This window comes from Anolis sagrei, chromosome 2, assembly GCF_037176765.1.
Source record: "Anolis sagrei isolate rAnoSag1 chromosome 2, rAnoSag1.mat, whole genome shotgun sequence".
NCBI classification, from domain to species: Eukaryota; Metazoa; Chordata; class Lepidosauria; order Squamata; family Dactyloidae; genus Anolis; species Anolis sagrei.
In genome coordinates, this window is record NC_090022.1 from 62004730 (window position 1) to 62028381 (window position 23652).

The window sequence follows — 23652 nt, forward strand, 5'->3', positions numbered from 1 at the left end:
GAGCAGCTAATTAGGGTAACGGGGGTCAGTCATTTATACCTTAGATGAGATTAGTACTATGCAATCTATGAGGATTGAATAATAGTTGGAGCTTGCAACTTGGTTCAGAACAGTGCAGCCACTGACAAAGCCAAAGGCTTCCTTCCCTTTAACACATGGAATTTTATTGTTGTGTCAGTATTAGTGGTTTTTAATATATTAACAGACTGAATTCAAAGTGCTAAGGGTTACTGGCTTAGGCTTAAGTTACTTCAAGAATTGGCTACTACCAGGAGAAACCATCAGCTTGCTTGCATCATCAAGAATGTCTTTTGTTTGTTTTGGGGGGGGGGGTTTGGGAGGGGGGTACATAATTACTTTAGAAGAGGCAGCATTATATAGTAATTTTCAGCATTAAACTATAACTATGGAAAATAGGGTTTGATTCCCCACATGGTCATGGAAACCCATTGGCTGACCTTGGGCAAGTCATACTCTCTTGGTCCCAGAAAACCCTGTTATAGGTTTTTCTTGGGGGTGCCATAAGTCAGAAATACCTTTAAGACACAAAAAAACAACAGCAGCAACAATATTGCTTGTGCTAGATAAAATAGGACACATTTTATTTTGAATGAACCTGTCCTAAATATTGATGTTTAGCAATGTTTCATTTCTGAATTTTTGGCTTAAAATAGATGCAGTTTCACTCAGTCATTTTTTAAGTCTCATTATAAAGTTAAAAGTCAACTTTCACAATTCATTTAGCCTTAACAGTTATCACTAGTTCTCTAAATGACAACTTGTTTTGTTATGCCTTTCTCTCATTTTGCTAAGACGGCTATGTTGCCCTGGTCTGGAGCATGTTACGGAGCATCAGCCTTGGCCTCCACTCTCCTCAAGTGCTGCCACAAGTCTCTGCTTTTAAGTTGTGGGTTTACTGCAATTTATGTTGCAGTCTGAACCCTGAACTGCTATTAATTTTAACAGTGGCAGATGGAAAATAGTGCCATAAGAAAGTTGAAAGCTTCCCTGCTGCCCCAAATATAATTAAGATCAACCACAATTTTGTCAGGGCTGGTCTGAGGGCAGTGGTCCTGATAGAGTCATCTGCTGAGTACAGAGTGAGAAATCAAGGGCAATTAGGATCTCAGTACAAACTTAGAAAGCAGGACTGGGCTTGAGAAGACATGCTAGAGCAGGCATTGTTGCTTTGAAAGGAAAGGATCAAATAGAAGAAAAAAAGACATTTATACTCTCCTTGTCTCAAAAGGAGCCGTGGAGAAGGCAATTCCCTGAGGAGCTGCATTTACATGGCTTGCCATACAGCACAGTTGTCTGTGGTTCTTGACAGTCAAATGTAGACAAGACAGCAAGCTGCAGTTAATCTGAAAGTGAAGTGAAAGTTTCACAATTCTTTAGGGCTGAAAGAGCCTACTGGAATTCAACTCCTCTATTGCCAAGCCAAGATTTAGCACTGTGTCAAAGCCTGACTTTTCCATTCAGGGAGTTAGTAAAGTAAAGGGAAGTGGTATTACTGTGAAACTTGTAAGTCTAGATCATAGTCGTTTAATTAGTAAGATTTGTAAGGTTGACAGCTAAGTAGTAAATTCGCTGTTAAAAATGATCATGTCAAATCCCATTCTGGAGAAAACCAGTTCGTTCTATTCTTAGAAAATGTACAGCTTTTGAGGACAGTTTCACAGCTGTTATGAAAACAAGTTTACAGCCTGTGTATATGAGACTGTTAGTGTTTGACTAGAAGGCACACATGTAAGAAGAAGGTTAGTGTAAATAGATTTTATTATGAAAACTTTCTATTGATTCAGATGTTAAATGATTTTGTTTTGTTAGAAACACAGAATGGATTATTCAGTATCCCATATTCATATTGAGTATTTTCTTCTAGATTTGTAAGTGTGATATAACGACTTTGTCTGAAACTGTGGAAATGGTTCAATATTAAACTGTTGAATATATTTTATGCAGTTGAAATTGTTCCTCTTAATTTTAAATATGTTTTGAATTGAATTAACCTTGATATCCTGTCTAGTAGGATAGAAATAATTGTAACAAATAAAATGTTTAATTCACATCTTTTTCCATCTAGGCGCCCTAGAGGAGTTATTTCCACTCCAGTGATAAGAACTTTTGGCAGAGGAGGAAGATACTATGGAAGAGCTTACAAGAACCAGGGAACAATTCAGGTACTACAAATAGCCTCATCTATAATACCTAGATTCAGCAATGGTTGAAGATGAGTTTAAGTATTAGTAGATGTTGGTTGCTTTGTTCACCATGAATGTTTCTAAGTGTTTTAAAGCTGTCTGACTTGGTAACCATAACTGCAGTTTCGATCATACACCTTGTGAGGAACTACTTCATTTGTCTGTCCTGAATATTTTTCCTATTTAGTGAGTGCACCTCAGTTCTATTATTACCCATTTTAAATGTCCTTTGAATAATTTGGACACATCCTGCTTATGTGTATGCGTTTTCTCAGTTAAATACCTCAAGTACCAATACTTTTCCTTATATTGGAGTTGCTCCAACCTCTAAATGTGCCTCTTTTGCACATTTCTGGCTCTTCCACCTCTTTGAGGAATGGTACCTAGAACTCTACTCAGCATCCCAAATGTTGTCACAAAGGATACTTGTACAAAAGTTGTTTTATTTTTCCAGTATTCAAACACATTCCTGAATGATTTGCTATCATCTGTATGTTGGCATTGAATTTTTGCCATTTGTATGTTGCAGGGCTGTAGCCAGAGGGGGTGTTTCGGGGGGGGGGGGGGGCATTGAGGGTTCAACACTCCCCCCCCCCCAAACCTGGTTTACTCATGAATTTTAACTGGTTAGCCAATTTATGAGTAAACCAGGTTTCTGACACATTTAAGACGGGGTTGAACTTTTACCCACCACCCCGGCCACAGCCCTGGTATGTTGTAAACCGCCTTGAGCCCCCCCCCCCCCCCCAGTGTGAGAAAGGCAGTATATAAATTTAGTAAATAAATCTGCAAATTTGGGCATGCCACTGCTTACCATTAACTCCAAATCACTAAGAAGAACATGTCCCCGTGCAAATCCTTTGCATTGCTTTTATTCTGAGAACTGTTTGTTCCTGTTCTCTCTTTCCATTGCCTGTTATTTGTCCGTAAGAGAAGCCATGTCAAGTAGATCCTCATGTGCTTTCTGATACTTTTGGAAATTTCTAAAAGTTAAGTAAGACCAGGATAATAGCCTCTGTGTGTGTATGTAAAAACATTGGGTCTTGTATCAGTTTATACTTGGGGAAAGGAAGTCTTAACAGACATTTCTTGAGGTACTAATATGACAACAGGGGAGCAGAAGGGATGAAATAGGAAGAACTGTAGAACTAAAAGTATCTTGTGCTTTTGTTCTGCTGGCTTTCCCTGTCTTTTTTCCTTGTTTCTTAATAATTTGTGGACTGCATTCAGTAATCCTTTTGATACTGAACTTTTAAGATGTGAATTACATTCTGAAATGGAGAAGTAACTAGAAACAGCGCAGAATGTAATCCACAATTTGCCTTTTTTGTTTTTTAGTTCAGTATCCAAAATATCATAGTGTTTACTGCCAATATGGTCCACTTACTTCATCATTTCTGCACTGCTTTAGTTGCACTCTGATTCCATTTGGTCAGCGGTTTTGAAGGTTACATTAAGTAGTTAATACAATTTCCCAACATTAGAAGATGAAGTTGTCAGGAGCGCATGATAAAACAATTATGTATCAGGACAAAAGGTGTCACGTGCGTTAGATAACTAGATGGACTGAATAATGAACAGAACAACATAAAGAAATTTTGTCTGTGTATTTGTATAAGAGTTCGAGAGAGAGAATTGCAGAATTCTTGGGAATTGGAGGCAGATTTTTTTCAACATTTGATATTGAAAAATTGGCATGTGCATGTAAGCTATTTATATTCTAAATAATCTTGGGGTTTTAAAAATAATCCTACTTGTCAGAGCACTTAATCATTTCACTTTCCTTCCCCAACTGACTGGACAAATCTGTGATAGTAGGACACCATATTTTGCTTAGGAGAGTTGAGGTTTTCCTTCCTGGTCCTGGCTTGAAATTGGAATCTTGGTTAAGAAAAAGGGAAAGAGTCTTGGGAAAATATGCTTCACAATGCTCTGAAGCTAAATAGGGCCGGCTTTAGCACAGCAGGTTAATCAACAGCTGCAGTAAATCTTGCCAACTGAAAGGCTGACAATTTGAAGCCAGGTCAGGGTGAGCTCCTGACCTTCAGCCCAGCTTCCCCGCCCACTTAGCGGATTAGAAAAGGCAATGTGAGTAGATGAATAGTAACCGCATTAAGCAGGAAGGTACTTTAGGCATGGTGTTTCGAAGGAAAGTTTACGAATGTGTTTGAATACTGGAAAAATAAAACAACTTTTGTACAAGTATCCTTTGTGACAACATTTGGGATGCTGAGTAGAGTTCTAGGTACCATTCCTCAAAGAAAGCTCTTTGGCAAGGAGATGGAATGGCAGCACCCCCCTGTGGCCAGAACCGAGCACAGCCTCCAAAGGATGCCGAATGATGAGAAAAAGTCTAAATATACCTCTATCTGTTGTCAGTCTTGTCATTGTATAATCAGCATTGAATGTTTGCCGTATTTATTTATTTATTTACCATATTGATATACCACCTTTCTCAGCCCAAAGGCAACTTAAGGCGGTTTACAGTAGGCACAATTTGATGCCCCCAACAACATAAAATACAATTAAAACATTTAGCATGTAATATAACAACCATACAAAACCAATACAAACATAAATCCTCAGTATCTCCTTACTAAAATCAGTCATTCCAACGATCTAGATTTGCCTGTTACACTGCATTTGCAAATGCTTGTTCGAAAAGCCAGGTTTTAACTTTTTTACGAAATGCTAGGAGGGAGGGGGCCGATCTAATACCCCCAGGGAAGGCATTCCACAGCCGTGGGGCTACCACTGAGAAGGCCCTTTCTCTCATTCCTGCCTTTCCGTGAGGAAGGCGGAACCGAGAGCAGGACCTTTCCTTATATGTGTTCTGTGATCCGCCCTGAGTCCCCTTCAGGATGAGAAGGGCAGAATATAAGTATTGTTAATAAATAAATAAATATTGCCATGTATAAGCAGTAATTTATTCAACTGTGCTCATATCCTGCCTCCTTTTTCTTTCTTTCTTTCTTTTTTTTAAATAGGGTAAACCTCCTTACGCTGCTTCAGCAGAAGAAGTGGCCAAAGAACTTAAGTCAAAATCAGAGGAATCAAAATCCTCAATTGTGTCTTCAGAAGGATCCCTGGCTGAAAACGGTGTAGTGAACGAGGAGAAACCAGCTTCCCAGTTGAATGGGAATTCAGCAGACGACAGGGCTTCCAACCAGTCTGAAAGTGCCTTGAGTAATGACTCTAAAACGTGCAATACAAATCCTCACTTAAATGCACTAAATGCAGACAGTGTTTGCCATAAAGATGATGCTCTTGAGGCCACTGTCTTAAAAAAAGAAGAGTAAACTTATTTTTTATAGAGGGTGAAGGATGTTGGAAGGGTCAGGATTAGGAATATCTGGAAAGAAAGAGAGCCTACAGTTACGTACATTTTTTCCTTTCCGTAAGAGAAAAATGAGGACATTGGAAATTCGGATCCCTCTTGGATGTCAGAGATTTAAAGAACACATTTTTAGTTTTAACCAGTTGTAGTCAAAATGCTACAATACAACACAAAAATGAAAGAGAATGAAGAGCATTTGACTCCCGCACTTAAAATGAAGTATACACAAAGTTTAAACTGGTTATGACAAAAGCTTGGTAGTTTTTGTTTCTTGAAATATATTAAAAGAAAAACAAATTTTGGCAGTCTTTCAGTATATATAGCTTAAAATATAATTTTTAGTACTTGGCACCATATGTATGCCATTATATTTGATTTTGCATTACTGTGTCACAAAGCTTTCTTTAAGGCTTTGATTTCATGATTATGGGGGGGAAAGGCACAACCACAGTTCTTTCTTTTTCTTAAATTTCATCACTGTTGATGTGGTTCTTTTTATGTTTAAAATGTGCAAACTATCAAAATAAAAAAAGTATAGAGTAATATTGGAGTTCTGCTGATTTTAAATATACATCATACATGCTTTACAAGCAAGTTAAAATGGATTTAACTTGAAAATCATAGAAGATGCAAACGACCTTTTCAAAATACACACAATGTGTTCTGATACTTTTTGTGACTAATACCATGCATCCGTGATCAATGAACTATGTGGTTTTGAATCAGACGTAGACCATTAGTACTACTATTTGAGCTAAACTTCTGCATGGTTCATAATTTTTAAAGTGTGTAGTTAATATTATGCATGTTATTGTCCTCTTTCTTCCATTCTTACAAGTACTGTGCCCATTTGCAAAACAAAAAAAAGCTAATAATCAGTAATAGTCCTATAAAAGATGTTAACTATGTTTAGTCATTGACTGATCTTGCTCTAACCTTAAAATTTTGTGATTATTGACCTCTGTTGCATTTATTCTAAAACAAAAAAAATTATCTAGCCGTTTTAAATATCAACGTTACCCTGGTGTACTCATTGCTGTATGCATTATTGTTCTCTGTTGCTGTTTTATGCCTTCATATTAGCAAATATGAAATTCTGTGGAAAAAAAGCTTTGATCTTCAAGAAATACCCCCCTTCTGTAGCAGGAAACAAATGGCTTGTTCTTGAGAACTTTCCCATCAAGAATTTAGTATAAGCAAATATACCTGTATCATTTTGATGTTTTTGTTAGTGTTTCCAAACTTAATGTACTTCAAAATCAAAATCATTTCTTTATATTCGTTTTCATATAATTCTCCTGATGCTCTTCATCACACATTAGTGATCAGAAATGAGGTGTAATTCCCCATTCCCTGCCCGCAAGAGCTAAGTAGGTATCTTAATGTAAGTTGAAGGGAGTTCTGCCCCAACTCATGGATTGTGCAAGAATGAACTACTGTTGGGTTTGATTGGTTGTAGATGGATTGTGGTGTGGTGTATTTGAAGGCTATTGAATGCAACTTACAATGCTTAATAAAAATCTTTATTCTTTTAGTATAAAATTGCTGTGTGGGCTCTTATTTGTATTTTTAGTAGTTTCATTCCTCTGTCACAAGGGTGAGGGTTCACACATGGGATCAATATTCCTCCGCAGACCACCCCATGGGCCAACCATCCATATATCAAACCCTGTTTTCCTCTGCAGGAAATGATGTGTCTCTTGTTGCCCTTTTGGGAAGAACTGTAGAGGAAAAAATGGTGGTATTGGGATTAGTATGGTACTCTGGATGTTTGAGGTCGCAACGTAGGTGTGTTTTCTCATGTTGAAGAGAATTCTGCCCCACCTCATAGATTGTGTGAGAATCTTTTGATGCATTGAAGGATTGGGTGTCAAAAGTATTCCAGTAGAGTCTCGCTTTTCCAACATAAACGGACTGGCAGAACATTGGATAAGCTAAAATGTTGGATAATAAGGTGGGATTAGAGAAAAGCCTATTAAACGTCAAATTACTTTATGATTTTACAAATTAAGCACCAAAACATCATGTTTTCCAACACATGGACAGAAAAAGCAGTTCGATACACAGTAACGTTATGTAGTAATTACTGCATTTACAAATTTAGCACCAAAACATTGCAGTGTATTGAAACAGCTATGGATCCAGGTGGGAGGCTGATTGCGTTGGATAATACAAAACATTGGATGAGCGAAAGTTGGATAAGCGAGACTCTACTGTAAATAATAAGTAAATCTTTAATTGTCCCTCACAACCATCTCCCCAGGGGGTCCCGGAGCGACTCACAGAATTAATTTATTTAATTATTTACTTCACTTGTATAGTGCTTTTCTTACCCCAGGGGGAGGGGGGGGAACGGACGGGACCTCAAAGCAGTTTCCAACGTATTTATGGCAAAATTTAATGCCTCGCATACATATAAAACCTAAGATAGAGCAACCATAACATACAACTATCAATTAGATCATAAAAGTGTAACAACATTTAGACAATTAAAACGAGGGGTTAAAAACATACTAATATAAACGTTAAAATCACATAATACCTGATTATTCCTTGTATTGCTTACTGCACAAAGGCATCAGAACACGACATGAATTACGTGAAACAATTGGGGAAGCTTCTTTGGAAGCTTTTAAGCAGAGGCTGGATGGCCATTTGTCAGGGGTGATTTGAATGCAATATTCCTGCTTCTTGGCAGGGGGTTGGACTGGATGGCCCATGAGGTCTCTTCCAACTCTGATTCTATGATTCTATGATTCTATCTTAGGGAAATTGTACAGGGGTTTCAGGGCTCAAAAGTGTATCTTAGGATGACGTGTACTTCAACCTTTGCCTCTTAAATATGAAATAAGACCTAGAAATTATCAGTGCTGTGTTTTTTTTTCTAAATAACACTTTCACATTTATTAAATGATTTAAATACCAATAAGCAATGCTCTATGTTTTGTTGAAGGCTTTCACGGCCGAAATCACTGGGTTGCTGTGAGTTTTCCAGGCTGCATTGCCATGTTCCAAATGTTTCACCCACATCTATGGTAGGCATCCTCAGAGGTTGTGAGGTCTGTCGGAAACTAGGCTGGTGAGGTTTATATATCTGGAATGTCCGGGGTGGGAGAAAGAACTCTTAAGAAACTCTAAAATCAGGACAGTAAATAAAGAGCAACACTCAAAAAATGGGAATTCCAGGCAATAATCAATCAGAGCCAGCTAACACCTCCCAACAAAGGATCCCCAGGCAGCAACCAGTAGGCTTTGAAGCTACAAAGCCATTAAATGCTAATCAAGGTGGCCAATTGTGACATTCAACTTGCCTCAAGCAGACAAGAGTTCTTTCTCCCACCGTGAACATTCCACAGATATATAAACCTCACCTATCTAGTTTCCAATAGACCTCACAACCTCTGAGGATGGCCGCCATAGATGTGGGTGAAAATTCAGGAGGGAATGCTTCTGGAACATGGCCATACATTCTCCAAAACTCACAGCAACCCAAGCAATGCTCTGTTGCCTCTGATGGGCTGTACATCATGTACAGTTTGCTCACATCCAAATACTCTTGTGTTTCTGTGTTCTCTCCAACATCAGCGATACAAAGTGGAGTCCATACATCATCACGCTATATTACAATACATAACGTTTTGAAACAGTGGGTTAGTGGGAAATTCCATATGTGCTGCCATTTGGTAGCAGCCATCATTAGCAATGGGAGTCCAAAATTTCATCGAAGAAAGCTAAAGCAAACCCAGGAATTTTTTGTGGTGATGATACCAGTTGTAGGACAAATCCTTTGCAGTGGTTTTAAGGAAAATGGGGGTAATATGCAAATTGCTATGATTTCACGAGGCTACCACATGGTATTGATATTGTAGCTTCACATTTGATTGTGGGGAACTCATGTCTCAGGGAATGAGGGTGTCTTCCCAAATGAAGATTATGCAGGGAATTTGATACAAAATATATTCAGTTACTCATAGGCAGCTGCCATTTCCAAAGTGGGGTATTAGCCTTGGGGATGCCAGTGATTGTGTGTTTAACTAATCAAGTGTTTGTTGGTGGTGGGGGCTCGTCTTGATTATCAAGGGGAGGCAGCTGTTTCTTTATCCGGGTAAATAATGGATAGAATTAGGCTGCCTTTGTGCCTTGATCCATTCCTCTGTTCTAGGCTGTTGGGAAGGAAATGTGGAAGAACAAAATCAGAATGGATTGTCATCGGCAATGCATTTCTATTTTTTCAGTATCAGTGACCAGGTTGCTAGTCTTTGTAAAGTAATGCTTCTTAGGTGGAGTGGAGAACTCGAAAGGAAACGTTTCTACTAGCTGTTCCTATTTCTGAGCAGATGTCTGTCATGGTCTGGTTTTTCCTTACTGCGCCTGTCTTCTTTCTGAGTCCTAAACAACCATGACTCATATTGATTTTAATGCATGATTTTACTAAAAAGATCAATTTTCAATTTATATCCCACTTTTCTCCCAATGTAGAACCCTAGATGGCTTACAACATGCATTATAATAAAAAACTGTATTTCTAATGATCTTTGGAACTCCTTTGGCAGCAACTACAACTCCCAAATGACAAGATCAATTAGCCCTCACCCTTGCCCAATCCCGCAAGTATTCAAATTTGGGCACACCAGGTATTTGTGCCAAATTTGGTCCAGATCCATAGTCGTTTGGGTTCACAATGCTCTCCAGAGGTAGGTGAACTACATCTCCCCTAAATCAATGTCATTTCCTCCCAAATCCCTCCAGTATTTTCTGTCATCCATGCGAGTCCTATGTGAAAAGTTTGGCACAATTCTATTGTTGGTGGGGTTCAGAGGGCTCTTTGATTGTAGGTAAACTATACATCCCAGCAACTACAACTGCCAAATGTCAAGATCTATTTTCCCCAAACCCCACCAGTGTCAGCATTTGGGCATATTTAGTATTCATGCCAAGTTTGGTTCAGATACATCATTGTTGAATCCACAGTGCTCTCAGGATGTAGGTGAACTACAACTCCAAAACTCAAGGTCAATATCCACCAAACTCTTCCAGTATTTTCTGTTGGTCATGGAAGTTCAATGTACCAAGTTTGGTTCAACTCCATCATTGGTGGAGTTCAAAATGCTCTTTGATTGTAGGCAAACTATAAATCCCAGCAACTACAACTCCCAAATCACAAAATCACCCCCCCCCCCCCAACTTCACCAGTATTCAAATTTGGGCATATCGGGTATTTGTGTTAAATTTGGTCCAGTGAATGAAAATACATCCTGCATATCAGATATTTACACTATGACTCATAACAGTAGCAAAATTACAGAAATGAAGTAGTTGTTGGGGATCACCACAACATGAGGAACTGTATTAAGGGGCTATGGCATTAGGATGGTTGAGAACCAGTGGTCTAAATAGCAGAAGGGGTGGGGGCAGCCCAGTCCTCATGGAAAAGGATTCCATGGTCTCAGAGAAGTCAACAAGGCCCTCTGCACCAGACATGTTTAATATGGGGGTAAGATAAAAAGCTTTCCCCTGATAATCTTAAAACTTGGCCAGGCTCTTATAAGGGGATTGAAGTCTTTCAAATAGTCTGAACCTAAGCCATGGAAGTACAGTTGCAAGCAAATTTTACATAAAGATTTACGATGAACCTGAAGGTTTCTTGTGTTCTTTGTTTGGGATGAATAAACTATTTTCCAAAGCAAACTACGGATATACAAAACTCCAGTATCACCCAAATGGAGTTCCCCTTGTTTATATCCCCACCCCACCCTACAGCACAAATACGCTGCCAAAATCTGTTCAACTGGAGCATATCTGGAGAGGGAACAAAGGGAGAGGTAATCTGTTCCACTAGTGGTTTCCTTTTTGCTGCAGAATCAAACAGCGTTGGATGTAACCCAGTGTATTAACTGTTAAAATGATAATAACTGCCAATTGGGTGATAGATTCATTAGAAGCCTATAGTGCCATCTGAATGCCAGTTGCCATTTCCATTTGCATAAACATTGTTATTTAAACATAAACTATTGGTTTGCTTTTTAAGCTTCCAAACTATACTACCACTGAAGAAACATGATGCTTTGTACAACAAATAGCAAGATGATTATATGTTCAGAGAGCTGGGTCTTTTTAAAGTAGTCACAGAATTTTGTAGGATTCCTGTTACCTATTGCTGAAGGATGGGTGTTTGTTTTTTGGCACCTCAAACCATTTTGGCAGACTGAACTAAACAGCTCAGAGCTGTTACCATCTGGGTTTTTTTTTTGCTGTGCTTTGCAGTGCCCATTCAACTGCCAGTTTCAAAATAATAAAACCCCTTTCTCCCTACCATTGCCTGCCCTTTTTGGAACATGAGAGGATAGTCTTTGCACCAGAATTCTGGTGGATATTTATTATTATTTATTTATTTATTTATTTATTTGCTTTACTTCTATACCGCCTTTCTCACCCGGAATGGCGACTCAAGGCAGTTCACATAGTAAAGGTTATCATAACAATATCAAAGAAGACAATTAAAAACACATTATACAAGATATACAGATCAAAAACAATCATTATCATAAGCCTCAGCAGCAAATCAGAATCAGAATCTGTAATCATAATCCTATACCAATTCCTATGTTCGGTTGTACCATCTTCATGAATTCATTGCACTATTTAGCCAAACGCTTGTTCATAAAGCCAAGTCTTAACCTTCCTCTGGAATGCCAGCAGTGAAGGGGCCTGTCTGATGTCCACAGGTATGGCATTCCACAGCCGAGGGGCCACCACCGAGAAGGCCCTGTCCCTCGTCCCTACCAACCGCGCCTGCGATGCAGGCGGGACCGAGAGCAGGGCCTCCCCAGATGATCTTAATGTCCTAGTTGGTTCATAGGTGGAGATGCGTTCGGAGAGGTAAGTAGGGCCAGAACCGTTTACGGCTTTATAGGCTAAAGCCAGCACCTTGAATTGTGCCCGGTAGCAGATTGGTAGCCAGTGGAGCTGGCGCAGCAGAGGAGTGGTGTGCTCCCTGAGTGCCGCTCCTGTTAGCAACCTGGCTGCCGAACATTGGACCATTTGAAGCTTCCGAGCAGTCTTCAAGGGCAACCCCACGTAGAGAGCGTTGCAGTAGTCTAAGCGGGATGTAACCAGAGTGTGGACTACCGTGGCCAAGTCACACTTCCCAAGGTACGGGCGCAGCTGGCGCACGAGTTTTAACTGTGCGAATGCTCCCCTGGTCACCGCCGAAACCTGGGGTTCCAGGCTCAGTGATGAGTCCAGGGTCACACCCAAGCTGCGAACCTGTGTCTTCAAGGGGAGTGCAACCCCATCCAACACAGTGCGACCCCATCCATTCCTAGAAGCCAAGATGATTAATCTAAGACTGTCATACTTGGGACATACAATACTATCCCTGTATCAGGTAACTGAAAAAAAAAACCCTCCCTAGGTTCCCTGGACCTTGATAATTAAGCATGGGTGTCTAATCTTCCTTTCTTGGAAAAAGTGGCTGAGAGAGCAAGCCCCCCAACTCCAGGCAATCTTGGATGACACACACTTCTTTGATGCATTTCAAACCAGCTTCAGAGCAGGATATGGAGTTGTATCTGCTATGGTTGTTTTAATTGGTTGTCCCCATTCTAAAACTCAGAGGGAATGTGTCCCTCCCAGTTGATGATTTTAGATATCTCAGCCACATGCCTTTAAAAATGTCCTAAGCTAAGGATAGTATGTCCCTTATGAATCAATGCCTTGATAGGATGGGTTGGGATGGGATGAGATGGGATGGGATGGGAGAATAAAGAAAAATAAATTGAAAGTGAATCCAGATAAGACAGAGGTGCTTGCTATCAAGGGTGTTAATCAGGGAGTTGGAGGTGTGTTAACCAGTTCTGCAGGGGGTTACATTCCCCCTGAAATACTATGTTTGATGCTTGGAGTGCTCCTAGATCTGTGTCTCCAAGTGTCAACCCAAGTAGATGCAATGGTCAGGAGTGCTTACTTCCAGTATTGTTTAATATGCCAGCTGAATCAGAAGACCTAAAGATGATGGTGCATGGGCTGGTCACCTCAAGATTGAGCTTCTGCAATGTGTTGTACATTGGGCTACCTCTGTACCACGTTTAGAATATCTAGTTAGTTCAAAACATGACAGCCAGATTGATCACAGGAACATCTAGGAGTAAGCATATTACTCATCTAGGAGTAAGCATATTACACAGTCACTTCATTGATTACGGACTAGTTTCTAGCCAAAAAAAGTGTTGGTTTTCACCTGGCTCTTACATGGTCTGGATCCATGTTACCTACAGGATCACTTTCTTCCATATGACTCATCTCCATCACTTAGATCCTCTGGGGAAAGTTTACTTCAACCGCCAGAACCCAACTGGCATCTGTCACCCAGAGGACCTTTTTCATCAGCCACCCCATGGCTATGAGATGACCTGCTGCAAGAGATTTGACAGCTAAATGAGCTGTCAAAATTTAAGATACAATGAAAGATCTATGTCTTCTGGCAGGCATGCCCAGTCAATTTTAAATTGCAAATTTAAATTTACATCTATTAGAATTGTGTTTAAAACTTTTTACTATTCATTTTAATATATGTATTTTATGGTATTGCATTTTATGTTTTATGTGTTGTATCCCAACTCAAATCATGAGGAGTAGTGGGAAACAAATATTGCTACACAACAATATTAGTACACAGCAAACAAGATCACTTTCAGGCTTTTGTATTGGATCCCATGTCGGACATTTCCCAATTGTCTAGGAGTATGTGATGTATCGGCAAATAATGCATATAGTTCTGTGTAGAGTGACCTTTTGTAGCTGACAGGTGGTGATTTTGTCAGTGTCAATTGTTTTTAAGTGCTAGCCAAGGTCTTTAGGCACTGCACTCAGTGTGCCAATGACTGGAACCACCTTTACTAACCTGTGCCAGTTCGATCTTGAAATTCTCGTATCATATAAGCTTTTACAGTCACTACTTGTTAATTCTGGGATTGCAACATGGATGAACCATATTTCGGGGTTTTTTTCCATGATCGTGAGGTCAGGAGTATTGTGCTCCAAAGCTCCGTCAGTTTGAATTCAGAAGTCCCAAATTAGTTTTACATGTTCATTTTCTGTAACCTCTTCAGGCTTGTGATCCCACCAGTTCTATGTCACAGGCAGGTGGTATTTGTGGCACAAGTTCCAGTGGATCATCTGAGCAACAGTATTATGTCTCTGCTTGTAGTCCATCTGCGCAGTCTTCTTGCAGCACTTGATTATGTGATCCATTGTTTCGTCTGCTTCCTTGCAGATTCTACACGTGCTATCTGTCATCGACTTTTCAATTCTGGCTTTGATGGCATTTGTTCTAGTTGCTTGTTCTTGGGCTGCAAAGAAACACGTCCTCAGTTTGCTTTTTTAAAGTTCCATTTGTGAACCACATCCATGTTTTTTTTAATATTGTTATTGTTATTGTTATTATTTTGTTGAATGTGGATAAATGAAATCTGGGATATGAGGCCATGGATGCTGGGGTTGTACTGTACATGAGAAAACATATCCCATTGGGAAAAACAATTATGTAAGTAGAAAGCACTAAGCGGAGAAGACTACAGTACATTACAAGTGGATAAACACAGTCAAGGAAGCCATGATACTGAGTTTACAAAACTTCAGCAGTGCTGTTGATATCAGGATGACTTGAAGGTCTCTCGTTCATAGGGTTGTCATAAGTTTAAGTCGATTTGGCAGCATTTAACAACAACAATAGGAGACCCTGTTCAACAGAAAATCACTCATTCTTGTGAACAGATAACTAAAATAGATATATCAGTTAACTGCTTAGTACATTTGAAATGGTCCCTTGTTAAACAGATGCAATAAGAGACAAATCTCAAGAAGCTCATAAGATACATAATATCACATCACATAAATTTGTACATTGATACATTTTATACAGCTCCTTGAATAACTTCTTAAAAGCACTGTAGATCCATGGTATCTGTTATGGTTTGATCCAAAACACTCCATGGTTACCCAACTCTGTGGAAGTCCCATTGTATACAATGAATGTAGACTCCATTAATATGGAAGGTCCACACAGGTCAAAAAAATGATAGGATTTTCTACAATTAAGCAATTTTCTTTTGAGTATTTGAAACTCATTGTTTATTCATTGTTTCAGTCCAACTTACCTATCCGAACGTATCTCTCCTTATGAACCATCTATGACATTAAGATCTTCTGAGGAGGTCCTGCTCTTGCTCCCGCCTTCCTCGCAGATGCGTTTGGCTGGGACGAGAGACAGGGCCGTCTCAGTAGTGGCCCCTTAACTGTGGAATGCCCTGCCTAGAGAGATAAGATCGCCCCCCTCCCTCCTGACTTTTCAAATAATGGTGAAAACCTGGCTTTTCGAACAGGCCTTCCCAAATATGGCATAGATATATGATATCATGGAACCACTGATTACGCAACTGGACAATAATTTGATATGGAGATGCTTATGATAATGTTTTTAATGCTTTGTAGGGTTTTTTATATTTTTATATTGTCTGCTAGTGTTTTAATGATATTTTATGATTTTTTTAATTGTTGTAATTGTTTGGCATCAAATTGTTGCCAATTGTTAACCGCTTCGAGTCGCTCTGGGCTGAGAGGGGCGGTATAGAAATGTAGTAAATAAATACATAAGTATTCTGTAGATTGTATTGGATGTTCTTAAGTTTTACTTCCTTTGGTAAATAGTCCTATTAGTCTATATGGAAGGATTGTGTTAATTAAGAAGCTGGACTAGAAGTGCATCTGAGATGTTTTTTCTTCCTCAGTATATACGCAATCTAGTCAAAAGAAAAAGGTCACTGTAACCTAGCAAAATATAGTCAACTAACAAACAAAAAGATGAAAATATGCTGTACTATTGCTGACCTCTGAGCTCTTTGCAGAGATTTTTCTTCATACAGTGCCCTGCACAGAGTGCTATAAAAATAATAGATGAAAAGCTTCTAAGCTATATTATGAGAAAGGTCAAAAGCAGTCTCTCCGGTAAGATTGTTTTGCTATCCATTTGTAAGATTGCTTTTAAAAAAAATCCAATTCCAGTTACACATGAGTCATGATACGTAAAGCTATGAGTGTGTGTGTGCGTGCATGAAACATTTCCATGAACATAGCATACAGTTTGTCTTTCAGCATCCCAACTTTCCCCTATGGGGGGAATGTGGGTGGAGCCTGCTGTGCATCATGTGATGGTGCACGGCAGGTCCCATCCTTGCCACGCATAAAAGCAGCAAAACGGGGCAAAATGCCCCATGTAAAGAGGGTGTTAATGCTTTTTTATTTTCAGATGGCATTTTGACCTTTAGACTTACCTTTGACCCATGCCCACTAATTTCTTGTCCAAGAAATCTATTTCTCAAACACACAATGGCCTTTTTCCTTATCTACTTTCATTCAAGATGATGGTCAGCAGTGACTTCCATTTGATGTGTTGCAATAGCAGATTCCCAGATTAGTTTAGTGTTTACACATTATTATTATTTTTTGTTATTTAATGTTTAAGGTTTTTTTTTTAACTTAAGTGATATTTGCCTTTACTGTTCTAATGTAGCACATAGCCTTTGTAAAATCATACTATGTATTCTTGTCATTAATATTGAAATCTGAAATATATTCACAAAGTCTTTACTTTTTTCTATTGCATTGTTAGCCCATGTGGACAAAAATTCCTAATATGCTGAAGGGTTGTACTGTCTTCTTCTCAAGCAGAACTTTCCAAACTGTACATCACAACATGTTAGTGTGTCGGCTGCAGTGTGTAGGTATGTTGCATTAATGCAATTACAAAAATATTGGAAATGTATGTTATCTTTAAAATCATATATTTAAAAAATATAGATGAAAGGTTTTCATGAGATGTTTTGTGTCCCCATACATTTTGTTATTATAATTTGTATATGTGTTTATATCTCTTTTAAGGAGTTGGATTAACATCCACTTTGCTAGTAAAACTGAATTACTGTGTTGCAAAATGATGCATGTCCACAAAGTGTGTCACCAACATGAAATGGTTGGAAAGCTTTGCTCTAGATAAATCTTTGGAGCATGTATGATTTGAAATGGAAAGCACTGAGGGCAATATCTCCATGTACAGGTAGTCCCCAAGTTACAAACATGATAGGTTCTGTAGATTTGTTCTTAAGTTGAATTTGTATGTAAGTTGGAACAAGTACATTTTAAGTGTAACTCCAGCCACACATACACTCACACAAGCTTTGGATAGCAAAGGGATGGGCTAATGCCCCTGTGGTGTTTGTTTTGTTGTTTGTGCCACCAGGGGCAGCTCAACCCATTACGCAAAGTAAGCATTCGCAGTATCGTTGATTTTGCCCAGGGGTGCTCTTGAGGCACTCTTGGGGTAAAATAGACCTTGACATATGTGATTTGTAGTTACTGGGATGTATAGTTCACCTACAATCAAAGAGCATTCTGAACTCCACCAATGATGGAATTGAACCAAATATGGCACACAGAACTCCCATGACGAACAGAAAATATATATCAGTGATTGGTTGGGGGGGGGGGGGGCAAACTACTGTTTGCTTACCATTGAAAATTACCTAGGGCCACCTCTGTGTGCCACTGTTCAGAAGATTTCACCTCACTTTCTGTCTCTGTAATAATTGGATTTTGAAAAAAAAAATTGGCTGGTTGTGGAAGTAAGGATTGGTAATAAAGCTTCAATGGATACACCTTTTCCCCATGATAACTCTTTCGGGAGTGAATTTCCCTTCCAAGGGGTATATTTATCTCACTTCCTGTTGTCTCTCTTTACCAGGCATGTAGCCGGGGGGGGGGGGGGGGGGGCTTGAGGGGCTTCAGCCCCCCCCCCCCCCGAAATTCTCATGGTGGTTCGCGAAAAGGCCTTACTGGTGCATTATTTAAACTGTTATGTTTATTCATATCATGATCTGATCACCATATTCAATATATCCCATATGCATGGGGGTATTGGGGTAACAATACAAAAGGTTTGCTAGGCTAGACCCTCTTTCACTCAGACTCAGCCCCCCCCCCCGAAACTCAGCCCCCCCCGAAACCCCCCCTGAAAAAAATTTAGCCCCCCTCCCCCCCAAAACGAAATCCTGGCTACGGGCCTGCTCTTTACTCTGAGTTGTTTGTAAGTCTGATGTTTGTAACTTGAGGACTGCCTGTATATGATAAGTGCTGTCTATCTAACACTCTGGATTGCTAAAGGTGTTTGCCAGAAACTTCTTGATATTTTTGTTTTTTCACCATTGGGAGAAAGATGTCTACATTTTTATTTATTTTTTGCAGCTACAGCTTCATTGAACTTCTTGTTGTGTATTTTTGATTGATTGATTGAGTGATTGGTTGGTTGGTTGATTAGATTCCTGGAACTGGTGGTCAACAATACTAGATAGGTGTGCCTGTTTTCTTAATTATTACATGTTCTGTTTCTTTTCCAGCTTCTTTTCAACCTTATGAAGTAGGAAAGGGAGGATTTGGCAGGCTGTCAGTCATTTATTGTAGTCTATACCAGGTCTTAAAATAATGCTTAGAGGGTCATCTTTTGGTAAAAATTTGCAAATGTTACTTTTCAACCATAACTCCCAGAATTCTCAAGCCTAGAAAATTTTATAACAACAACAACAAACAAACAAACAAAAGGACTTGGGCAACGTACATGGGGACAAGCCAAATCAACTTGGTTAAAATACAGTACATTAAAATATATATACAACAACGTAAAACAAAATAAAACAACATTATAAGAGTATATAAAAGCAAAACATCAAACCAATAACCAATGTGCTCGGAGATAATTTTCTTTTGGACTGCAACTCCCATAATCAACCAGCCAGCACATTCAGCAGTCATTTCCCAAGCAATACTAAAGACATTTTAAAATTAATTTTAATAGTTTTAACTCATATCTTTAAATATATACATAGGTAAATTGATATTTGTGTATGCTTTAAATCTTGAATGATTTGCAAGCTGCTTTGAACCTCAGTATTAGGGAAAGGTGATATAAAGAGGAGGAAGACAAACAGATACTAGATACAGATATATGATTGTATAGTCTATATATTAATGTAATGCTTATGCCACAGTGTTGATGTTTGCCTTTCAATTGAATGGATCATATTTTGTTCCCTCAGCCTTTCCCCCCTCCACATTTAATGGGAAAATTTCACACTCTCCTATGTGGCTTCTCCTTTCTAAAAGTTTTATGTGCCATTCTGAAACTTCTTTGTCTAATGTACCATATTTTGTTATATTGTTATAGTTACAATACAGACCCCTTACAATATTTTAGAAATACTTTAGAAACGATTCACCACTGCCGCCCCCTTATTTAGGAATGAGTATTGAAACTTTTTTTCATTTATTGCACAGGCCTACACTCTAAAATTCTTCACCATTATCTATGTTGGCTATAGATTTGCTGGCCAACAATATCTAGATGGTCACAGTGTTCCCAGACCTGCTTCATAGGTAACAACAGAAGCCAGATGATGCATCACCTGGGATTGTTCGGGTAAGCATTTCTTCTGAAACAATCTAGAGTTCAACTGAGGCCTTTTTTATCACTCTGAGCTGAGAGTCCTTCACTTAGAGTTCATTCTTTTATATCTATCCTCTTAGCAGAAAAGCTGTGACTCAGAACACAGGGGCTTGGTCTAACAAAAGGGTGCTGCCCACCATATAGAAGTTCTACCTCTGAAACAAATTCTTTACACAAATGGATGACAAAGTTTCCTTCACATAAGAGATGTACCTGTAGTGCTCCTTCTTGAAAGTCTTTTATATGAGAAAAATCTGAAAAGGATAAGCCTTTTCCATGGAAACCTGTAATCCACCAAAGTTGCAGTGACTCATGGCACTTTATAAATAATCAAACAAACAATCAAAGTAACAGTGACTTGGACTTACCAGAAAAAGCAGAACAACTTCTCCCAGCCAATTCTAGCCATATCTCTAAAGCAGAGTTTCTCACACCGTGCTCCTCCAGATGTTTTGGACTTCAGCTCCCACAATTCCTAACAGTTGGCTGGGATTTCTGGGAGCTGAAGTCTAAAACATCTGGAGGAGCACAGTTTGAGAAACTCTGTTCTAAAGGATGAAGGATTCTCCCCCCCCCTTCTGAACCGTCATTCTGATGTGACTACAGAGCTCTTCAGAGGGGCCTTTGTGTCCCTCTTGGGGGGGGGGGATGAGGGGGCTGAGAGGAGAGTGCCATCCTGCTCCTCTGGGCTTTTGGGGGCCCAAAGAAGCAGGATGGCTGTGGAGACTGACCCCCAGGACTGTGGAAGCCCATAGGGTCCTCACCTCTAAAGATCTAGACATTTTAAGGTCCGGATCTTTACAGTTTAAGGTCCGGATCTTTACAGTTGTTTTTTAAACCTCAATTAAACCAAGTAAATCCCGTTTGAAATGAATTCGCCTGAAACGTCATCTGGACTCCTTAGGCTAATCTATTTTTCAGCCCGAGTTTTAGGTCTGTGTAGAAGGGCCTTCCATTTCCTTCCTCCTTCCTTCCTTCCTTCCTTCCTTCCTTCCTTCCTTCCTTCCTTCCCTTCCCTTCCCTTCCCTTCCCTTCCCTTCCTTTCTCCTCCTTTTTTTCCCCTTTCTTCTCTCCTCCCTTTCTCTATTTTCCCTTTCCTTCTTTCTTTCTTTCTTTCCTTCTTTCTTTCTCCCTTTCCTTTTCTCCCTCCCCACACTTTCCATTCCTCCTTCCCAGGGGTGGGCAGAGGCAGCAGCAATGGCAGCAGGGTTGGTGCTCAGTGGGCTGCACCATGTTATGCAAGTCTGGTGTAGATACCCCCTAACTCAGTAGTAACACGAATGAAGATACACATTAATTCCAAGTTATATCTCAGTAACTTGATCAAAGCAATATTTGGACAGATGAGCCTGTGAATTTCTGTTTATCCTGAAAGATTTTCTAAATCTTAGTTTTCATGTCATTTGAACTATGGACACATTTAAACGTTTGTTTGTTTGTTTATTGTTGTGTTTTTTTGGGGGGGGGGGTTACATTCTTATTTTAAAAAGCCATTCTGGCCCATCTTTACTTCAAAAGACTTAAGGCCACTTTTTTGTAAGATACCCATTGGGTAGAATATAAAATATAATCAATCAATAAAATATTAAGGAATCATGGATTCAAAATGGTTCCTTTGCTCATGGAACCAGATGGGGGCTGCCAAGCATTATTGGATTCTGCTTAATGAAGCAGGAAGTAGATAACTGATGGTTTAAAAAAGAAGAGTGAGGGGGATACAATAAATTAACATTTAAGATGTGGTAGATCTTTATTTTTACAACTGCCACTTAGCTATTCCCAAGGGCATGACTACCTGTTCATGTTAGAGGGAAAGCATTGTTTTTGAAAGGAGGCAACACTCTTCCAAGTTTATTCAGTTGTTTTCTTGCAGGTAGTAATTAATGACAAAATAAAATTTTATTGATGATTTCATCATACAAAAAAGGAGTTAGGCATAAAGCCAGGCATAGCAGTTAGTGAATAAGAACAACCAGGCTTTTGTGACTACAGTTCATATAATTGCAAGCAATTGTTACAGAATCAGAGTGTCATTTCGTGGCTCAGCTGATTAATGCAGGGTATTTTTTCATTTGTGAAGTCTTTTCTTTGAAACACAGTGTGAAAATTATATTTATCCAAAGGATGACAATAGCACAACTGATGCCCACTTATTAACTGGCTGAGTATTGCCTTAAACATTTCCATGAAGGGAAAAAAGTACTGTTTCCATTGACCCTAGCAAATATCTGAATCTACTGGTTAAAATTTCACTTTGATGCTGCTTGCAGTTATTTTTATTACAAATTGATTCAGGTTCAGTGCTATCCATTTGATCACCACAGAGAATTGATGGTGTTATGCTTTCCACTGCAGGATGCTTGTTTGATTCTCAACAATTGTAGCAAGCATCCTGACCCACAATTTCAAAAAGATTGTCTTAATAGTTTAGGCAGTTTTTAAGCAGCAGTGTGTTATTGATCCTAAATATTGACTCCTCTCTACAACCATAAGCAACTTGCTGGATCAGGCTAATTTCTGCCTTCTCCCAATCTGATCAGATGCACTCACCCTCCTTCCTTCCTCCATCTGATCCCCTTACACCCCTCCTGCCCCAGTGAAAATTCATTTAATACACACACACACACACACACACACAGTAGAGTCTCAGTTAACTAGAACTCAAGCAATTGGACTTCTCAAGCAAAAGAAATCAAAGAAACGATAGGTACTTAATTTTTTTTGGAAAAACAAAATCAATTTTAGTGGAAATGTTACAATATTTTAGTTTAAGTCTGTCTTTATTTCCTTTAATTTTTGTATTTCAATATCAATATCACATCAAAACAGAATTAATGGTAAGGTATTGTGTGGGGTATAGTGTTAGCTAGACCAATTTTTAATAATAACTATCAAGCAAACAGAAACTACATTTATCTGACGTCCAAACCCAATTAGGGGAATAGAGCACATGCATTAAAAAAATTGTGCCTCCCCCCCCCCCAAAAAAAAACCCTGTGAAGTAAATGGAAATTTTAAAAAATGCATTAAAGCATACAAGAAGCAATTTCACTTTGTAAATGGAGAAACATCTTATATTCTAACAGCACTAGGTAAGGATGATTTTTGTTTACATTTTATTTTTTGCAGCCTAAGTATGAAAGTAGATATGACACTAGGCACTCAAAAGAAACTTTTATATGTAAGTTTAGTCTAATTAATAGTAATTATAGGAAACCTGATCTGGATTAGGACTCTGTTATAGTAAGAAGAAGAGATGTGTTTATTTAGATGTGTTTATTTACCCCAGCCATAGTACTGATTTGTTCTTTCCTCATGGATGCTATTTAATAAACCAACAGTATAAGAGCCAATCATATGTTTAGTATTGCATCTAATTTGATCTTAAGCTGTCCACTAGAAAGTGGTCAAACATCTACCAGCCCAAGTTTTGAAATATTACTTTTTTAGTCAGCCATATTGAGGGTCATCCAAAAAAGTAATTTTTCTAAGCTCTGATTTAACCACCTCATAAACACTTTTCCCCACAGGCTACATTAGATAATATATATTTGATACTT

The 23652-nt window shown here is 38.9% G+C and overlaps 1 protein-coding gene across 4 annotated transcripts in view; it reads left to right on the plus strand.

Annotated features, from left to right (window-relative positions):
- The window catches only part of FAM120A (family with sequence similarity 120 member A), a 77824-nt gene extending 70741 nt beyond the window's left edge, over window positions 1–7083 (plus strand). For all 4 annotated transcript variants that reach the window (XM_067463559.1, XM_067463558.1, XM_060766008.2 and 1 more), the window contains 2 exons: window positions 2087–2183; window positions 5192–7083. In XM_067463559.1, coding sequence (XP_067319660.1) covers window positions 2087–2183; window positions 5192–5503 — 409 coding nt within the window. In that variant the 3' untranslated portion in view covers window positions 5504–7083. The remainder of the gene's footprint in view (window positions 1–2086; window positions 2184–5191) is intronic.
- The last annotated feature ends 16569 nt before the right edge of the window (window positions 7084–23652 follow it).